Below are 7,579 nucleotides of genomic sequence, written 5' to 3' on the forward strand. Positions count from 1 at the left end.
AGTGAGTGGTTGAGTGGCTGGGTTGGTGGAGGAGTGAGTAGTGTGGATGAATGAGTGGTTGAGTGGCTGGGTGGATGAGCGAGTGAATGGTTGAGTGGCTGGGTGGATGAGTGAGTGGCTGGGTAGATGAGTGAGTGGCTGGGTAGATGAGTGAGTGGTTGAGTAGCTGGGTGGATGAGCGACTGAGTGGTTGAGTGGCTGGGTTGGTGGAGGAGTGAGTAGTGTGGATGAATGAGTGGTTGAGTGGCTGGGTGGATGAGCGAGTGAATGGTTGAGTGGCTGGGTGGATGAGTGAGTGGCTGGGTAGATGAGTGAGTGGTTGAGTGGCTGGGTGGATGAGCGAGTGAGTGGTTGAGTGGCTGGATGGATGAGTGAGTGGCTGGGTAGATGAGTGAGTGGTTGAGTGGCTGGGTGGATGAGCGAGTGAATGGTTGAGTGGCTGGATGGATGAGTGAGTGGCTGGGTGGATGAGCGACTGAGTGGTTGAGTGGCTGGGTGGATGAGCGACTGAGTGGTTGAGTGGCTGGGTGGATGAGTGAGTGGCTGGGTAGATGAGTGAGTGGTTGAGTGGCTGGGTGGATGAGCGACTGAGTGGTTGAGTGGCTGGGTGGATGAGCGACTGAGTGGTTGAGTGGCTGGGTGGATGAGTGGCTGTATGAAATCCACACGGCCGGGCGTGGTGCTGTCCACCCACCCCCTCGTGTGCCGTGCCGGCCTTCGTAGGTGCTACTCGCGAACAGCACTTGCCCCAACAGTCTGTGTGGGCTAACTCGGGCGATCTTTGTGTGTGGGGGGAGGGGGAATGCTTGTGTTCTGGAACGTATCATGCGTGACTGATGAGCGCCGTGCAGTTTGAAGGTTCCTGCGTGGTGCCATCCTCCACTCCGATCTCCAGGGGAGGCGGGGAGGGTCAATGATTTGTGTGGATCGGGCACAAAAGCACGTGGCCCCAGAATGACGGCTTGTGATTGGATAGACGACTGACTCTGATTGGATAGCGACAACTTGAACTGAACTTATCTTCTTGGTTCTTTCGGTAAAGTCACGTAGAAGGGAAATAATAAAATAATAAAAATAAAACATAATAGAATCATTCTCACGACGCTTCGGCCACAACGCAAGCAGCCGTCCTCAGGTGAAGAACAGGTCTGTCGGGAAGACAGCGTCTGTCGTGAGAATTATGTTATTATGTTTTATTTTTATTATTTTATTATTTCCCTTCTACGTGACTTTACCGAAAGAACCAAGAAGATGAATCCCTGCAGTCACGAAAGCTTTAAATCGAAATTTAACTGAACTTATCTGTTACACGGAAAAATCCTGTGCAGACAGTTACCCAGTTAGCATTTGGTGGCAAATATTAGTAACTATTTAAACTAAATTTCGATTTAAAGCTTTCGTGACTGCAGGGATTCATCTTCTTGGTTCTTTCGGTAAAGTCACGTAGAAGGGAAATAATTAAATAATAAAATATTTTCATTAAATTAATAACTATATTTTAGTATCTATATTTAATATTAGTAATTATATTTAATATTAGTAACTTTAAACTAAATTAATAACAATTATTAGTATCTATATTTAATTTTAGTACTATATTTAATATAAATAACTATATTTAAAATGAATAACTATATTTATTAGTAACTATATTTCATATTAGTAACTATGTTTAATATTAGTACTATATTTAATACAAATAACTTTAAAATTAATAACTATATTAGTAGCTATATTTCATAATAGTAACAATGTTTAATATTAGTACTATATTTAATACAAATAACTATTTAAAATGAATAACTTTATTAGTAGCTATATTTCATAATAGTAACTATGTTTAATATTAGTACTATGTTTAATATAAATAACTATTAAAAATGAATAACTATATTTATTAGTAGCTATATTTCATAATAGTAACTATGTTTAATATTAGTACTATATTTAATACAAATAACTATTTAAAATGAATAACTATTTATTAGTAGCTATATTTCATAATAGTAACTATGTTTAATATTAGTACTATGTTTAATATAAATAACTATTTAAAATGAATAACTATATTTATTAGTAGCTATATTTCATAATAGTAACTATGTTTAATATTAGTACTATATTTAATATAAATAACTATTTAAAATGAATAACTATTTATTAGTAACTATTTCATAATAGTAACTATATTAATATTAGTACTATATTTAATATAAATAACTATTTAAAATGAATAACTATATTTATTAGTAGCTATATTTCATAATAGTAACTATGTTTAATATTAGTACTATGTTTAATACAAATAACTATTTAAAATGAATAACTATATTTATTAGTAGCTATATTTCATAATAGTAACTATGTTTAATATTAGTACTATGTTTAATACAAATAACTATTTAAAATGAATAACTATATTTATTAGTAGCTATATTTCATAATAGTAACTATGTTTAATATCAGTACTATATTTAATATAAATAACTATTTAAAATGAATAACTATTTATTAGTAACTATTTCATAATAGTAACTATATTAATATTAGTACTATATTGAATATAAATAAGTAACTATATTAATAGCGACTATCCTAATCACATGCCACAAGTGGGGGTCCTAGTGTCTGTCATAGGTGGCCTAGTGTATCTACCATCCGCCTGTTTTGAATAACCTTACTAGAGACGCCACCATTTCCTTTACATTCAGTATCATCACGCTTGGCAATAACGGCGTAACTAAAGCAGTAATCGCATCATTATTCCAAAAATAATAATTGAAAACCACGATTTAAAAAAAAAAATAACTTGTTTGGAAGCAGCAAGTGGGGGTCCTAATGTCTGTCTATAGGTGTCCGTGTGGATCGATCTCGGGGTGCCTGCGCGAATCGAGCGCGCGCCATCGCCATGGCGGGAAGGAACATCGCCTACGTGAAGCCCAAGGAGCCGTCGTTCCTGCGTAAGTTCAAGAAGGACGTGGGCTTCAAAGAGGGGCCCAACGTGGACACAAAGGTAGCTGGCGCCGCGTCTCTATCGTCGTGTACAGTGGGGGCGTACAGTGGGTGTACAGTGCGCACAGCTGCGTGTACAGTGCGCGCAGCGGTGTGTACAGTGCGTGTGCAGTTTGAATGTTTGTGTGCAGTGTGAGGGTGCGTATACAGTGTGTGCAGTGAGTGTGTGTGCAGTGTGTGTGAGTGTGTGTATGCAGTGTGTGGGTGTAGTGTGAGTGTCCACACTGTGCGTGTATTTGTGCAGTGTGAGTATAGTGTGTGTGTGCAGTGTGAGAGTGTACACACTGTGTATGTGTACAATAGGTGTGTTTGTGCAGTGTGTGTGCGCTGTGTGCAGTGTGTGCAGTGTGTGTGTGTGTATGCAGTGTGTGTATACAGTGTGTGTGTGTATATACAGTGTGTGTGTATACAGTGTGTGTGTGCAGTGTGTGTGTGTATTCAGTGTGTGTGTGTGTATATGCAGTGTGTGTATACAGTGTGTGTGTATATACGGTGTGTGTGTATACAGTGTGTGTGTGTGTATACAGTGTGTGTATACAGTCTGTGTGTGTGCACTGTGTGTGTGTGTATACAGTGTGTGTGTGTATACAGTCTGTGTGTGCACTGTGTGTGTATACAGTGTGTATACAGTGTGTGTGTGTGCACTGTGTCAACACTGGGGGAGATAAAGGCGGCCGGGCGTGGCGCTGACCACATCCAGCCCCATATATGCCGTGCTCGCTAAATAGCAGCACTTGCCACATCAACTTGCATAGGCTGCACGGGGGCCCTTTGTCTTTGTGCGCAGTATGTATAAAGTTAATTGTGTTTGTGTCTCTGTGTGTGTGTGGGTCAGTGTGTGTGTGTGTGTCTGTCTGTGTGGGTCAGTGTGTGTGTGTCTGTCTGTGTGTGGGTCAGTGTGTGTGTGTGTCTGTCTGTGTGTGGGTCAGTGTGTATGTGTGTCTATCTGTGTGTGGGTCAGTGTGTGTGTCTGTCTGTGTGTGGGTCAGTGTGTGTGTCTGTCTGTGTGTGGGTCAGTGTGTGTGTCTGTCTGTGTGTGGGTCAGTGTGTATGTGTGTCTATCTGTGTGTGGGTCAGTGTGTGTGTGTGTCTGTGTGTGGGTCAGTGTGTATGTGTGTCTGTCTGTGTGTGGGTCAGTGTGTATGTGTGTCTATCTGTGTGTGGGTCAGTGTGTGTGTGTGAGTGTCTGTGTGTGTCTGTCTGTGTGTGGGTCAGTGTGTGTGTGTGTCTGTGTGTCTGTCTGTGTGTGGGTCAGTGTGTGTGTGTGTCTATGTATGTGGGGAGCGGTGGTGTAGTGGCTAGCGCTACGCTGCGCTACGAACTCGGCGACCCGAGTTCAATTCCCGCTCACGGTCAACACCAGTGACGATTATCTGAACCGGTACTGGGCCTCCCCTGGGTCCACTCAGCCTCAAATGAGTACCTGGTGCGGTGCGTAGTAAACATCGCCACTGGGGAGACAAAGGCGGTCGGGCGTGGTGCTGGCCACCCACCCCCTCGTGTGCCGTGCCGGCCTTCATAGGTGCTGCTCAGTAACAGCACTTGCCACTACAGTCTGTTGAGGCTACACGGGGGATCTTTGTCTGTGTATAGTTTTCTAAACTGTCTCTTTCCTCGGTACAATCGGGATTCTGAGTCTGCTTCACTTTTTAGATCACGTCTTGAAACTCACACATTTATCCTAAAGGCTTTCCATGTAATTTAACATAAAAAGTCTGATTATTTTCCTCTGTAATTATTGATTTTATCATAGTTCTTAATTTTATTGGAGTGTAATCATTGATATTGTTAACAGATGTAGGTTAGATGTTACATGTGTTGAACTTCTTTCGCAGCGTACATAGCGAACCGTGTAGTTTATTTTTTATATGAAAGACACTTTATAAGCTGGAGTAGACTCCGTTATTCGCGCTCATGATTGGGAGAATAATTCAAAATCTCGGATAATCCAAAATCTCGGATAATCCAAAATGATACATTTTGCGTGAATCTATATGCCAAAAACACTAGTTTAGGTATAAATTCTCATAAATTAAAACTCACAAAATAAATAATTGGATAAATCACTCAAAATGAAGCACAACTGACGATTTCGATTTAGAACCAATACTAACGATCGACCGATCAATGATGTGCGTGCTCAGCGAAACACTTTCCTGCTCCCGCCCAGCAGAAGACTCGGCCCACTGAGTGGATGACAGCAGCAGAGCCACGCCAATCAACGTCAATCAAACTCCACCCCCCACTGTTGTAATGATATGGCAACTACTGTACTGTAGGGGTAATTACGTGGATTTCGGATTAACCGGAGCAACATATTTGTTGGGGTTTAATCACCGTGTGACTTGTAATGAACATTTACAAGATGAGATAATTATTCATTTGGGCTTAAGGGAAAATCCACGAGTTATTAATTTACGTCAAAATAATGTACGTCAAAGGTGCACTGTTAATCCGCACATCGGATAAACCGCACGCGGATAATTGAGTCTACGGTTTACGTTATTATTGACCATTGCCCTAATGACCTTTGTGACCTTTGTCGACCCCTGCCCTCGCCTGCGCCTAGCGAGGACCGGCCATGATGCCTCACCGGGACGACGACGAGGAGGAGAAGGAAGATGAGCGGCCGCAGGTGGTCATCATGAAAGACGGCGACCTCACGGAAGAGGAGGCTCGCAAACTCCAGGGTACGGCAGCCGCCCACACGCCGGCAAACCGCTTTGCGGAGTGCGGAGAGGCCGTTGCGACGTCTCCTAAGTTGATAATTGTTTTTTTACCCTTCTATCTGGCAACAAAACTGACACCTTTTTACAAGGAGTCATGTTTGCATAGACCACAATACCTGCAGTCGTAATGCAAACAAAAAACACAACTCTGATTATGTGCACTGTCCTTGAAGTTGATTGGTCCACACCCGAGACAGCTTTCCTTAGAGCCTAGTCTCACATGGTGTTGGACCAGATGACGCCAAAAGGCGCACAACTCAAAGACAATGCACCATCAGAGTATGAGAGCTTGGGATAAGCATTTACACCATTGGAACCTCATTTGCCAGTAAAAATATAATTGTTTTTTTACCCTTCTATCTGGCAACAAAACTGACACCTTTTTACAAGGAGTCATGTTGACATGTAATGCAAACAAAAAACATAACTCTGATAATGTATGCACTGTCCTTGAAGTTGATTGGTCCACACCCGAGAGACAGCTTTCCTTAGAGCCTAGTCTCACATGGGTTGGACCAGATGGTCTATGTAAACATGATTCCTTGTAAAAAGGTGTCAGTTTTGTTGCTAGATAGAAGGGTAAAAAACAATTATATTTTTACTGGCAAATGAGGTTCCAATGGTGTCCGCTAAGTTGTTACGAACATTACCCCCCCCCCGCCACCCCGCGCGTGACGATTACAAAAAATAACCGACATCTCCAGAGTCTTGGCTGGCTGGCTGGGCGACTTTGATGACACCGCCGGTGAACGTTGACGATTCCTCGCCTTGTCTCCTCCCCCGCTCCCCCCCCCCCGGTGCGTGCATCCTCCCAGGTGGAGCCTCCCCGTTCGTCACCGACGACCGTCCCGCCGACGGGCGAATTCTCTTCCGCAAGCCGGCGAAGCGGGAGGGGGGGACCCCCGACACCAAGTCGGGCGCCAAGTCGGCAAAGCGCTGGCGGGAGGGGGGCAAGCAAGAGGGTGGACGTTCAAAGAAGGGCGACTCCGCATCAGCGTCGTCATCGACGTCGTCGTCGACGTCGTCGTCGTCCCAGGCCGTGAAGAACGCCAAACTCCTGTCATTCGGAGAGGATGACGATGGTGGCGGCGGCGGTGGAGACTGAAACGTGCGAGGTGATGGTGTTTGGTTGATGGCCACGTTCTGTACGCCCCCCACTGCCACCGTCTCATCAGTGAGCTGCAAGTCATATGGGGGCTTTACTCTTTGGTTCTTTCGGTAAAGTCACGTGACTTTACCGAAAGAACCAGAGTATGGATTCCTGCAGTCACTAAAGCTTCAAATCAAGATCACATGGGGGCTGTTTAATCGTATGTCACCACAGTGGGCAGCGCAGGTTGACACCCGTGGGGGGGGGGGGGGGGGGGGGGGGTCTTGGTTGGTGGTACCGCTGCCTACCACTGATGTTGACTGTCTGGGAATTAATCTCAGATGGCCGCGGTTTGTTTTGCGGTGTGTTCACCACTGAGGCACACCAAGTTGAGGGGGAGGCGTGTTAAACTTGTTTGTGTCGGTCAACGTGTGGGTGTGTGTGTGACGGCTTTAATAAAACACATTCTGGATATCAACTGGGCACCGATGATAAAGACGTCATCTCTTGATCTCAGGCTTGTAACCTGGCTAAATGCTGCAATGGGCGACCAGCACGGCTGCTGATGCAGTGGGGAGCAGAGGGCAGCCCTGGAAAATCCACCCTTGGGCTGCCCGCGACTTCTCCCGCGTGGTGAAGATGTCGCGACGTCGTTTGAAGAAGACTTCGGCCATTTGTGCGCCGTGGGTGAGGTCCAAATAGGAGCAAGCGAACTGCAGACGACTCGACCGGGGAAACGCAAAGCGAC

At 44.5% G+C, this 7,579-nt stretch overlaps 1 protein-coding gene across 1 annotated transcript; it reads left to right on the forward strand.

Moving 5' to 3' along the window:
* Positions 1–2,868: 2,868 nt before the first annotated feature.
* LOC133358008 (uncharacterized protein KIAA1143 homolog) lies at positions 2,869–7,309 on the forward strand. Its single transcript, XM_061576277.1, has 3 exons — positions 2,869–3,013; positions 5,582–5,702; positions 6,557–7,309. Exons 1-3 carry the CDS (start codon positions 2,909–2,911, stop codon positions 6,844–6,846), a joined length of 516 nt encoding a protein of 171 aa, XP_061432261.1. The 5' UTR covers positions 2,869–2,908; the 3' UTR covers positions 6,847–7,309.
* Positions 7,310–7,579: the final 270 nt, after the last annotated feature.

The sequence above is a fragment of the Lethenteron reissneri genome, chromosome 60 (genome assembly GCF_015708825.2).
Source record: "Lethenteron reissneri isolate LAM-NWPU_2019-01 chromosome 60, ASM1570882v1, whole genome shotgun sequence".
Lineage (NCBI taxonomy): Eukaryota > Metazoa > Chordata > Hyperoartia > Petromyzontiformes > Petromyzontidae > Lethenteron > Lethenteron reissneri.

Excerpts from the sequence above, each read along its gene's own strand:
- LOC133358008 (XM_061576277.1), top strand. The coding sequence starts at position 2,909 with ATGGCGGGAAGGAACATCGCCTACGTGAAGCCCAAGGAGCCGTCGTTC. Across the intron at positions 3,014-5,581 it reads GGCCCAACGTGGACACAAAG|CGAGGACCGGCCATGATGCC; the intron begins GTAGCTGGCGCC and ends GCCTGCGCCTAG. Across the intron at positions 5,703-6,556 it reads GGAGGCTCGCAAACTCCAGG|GTGGAGCCTCCCCGTTCGTC; the intron begins GTACGGCAGCCG and ends GCATCCTCCCAG.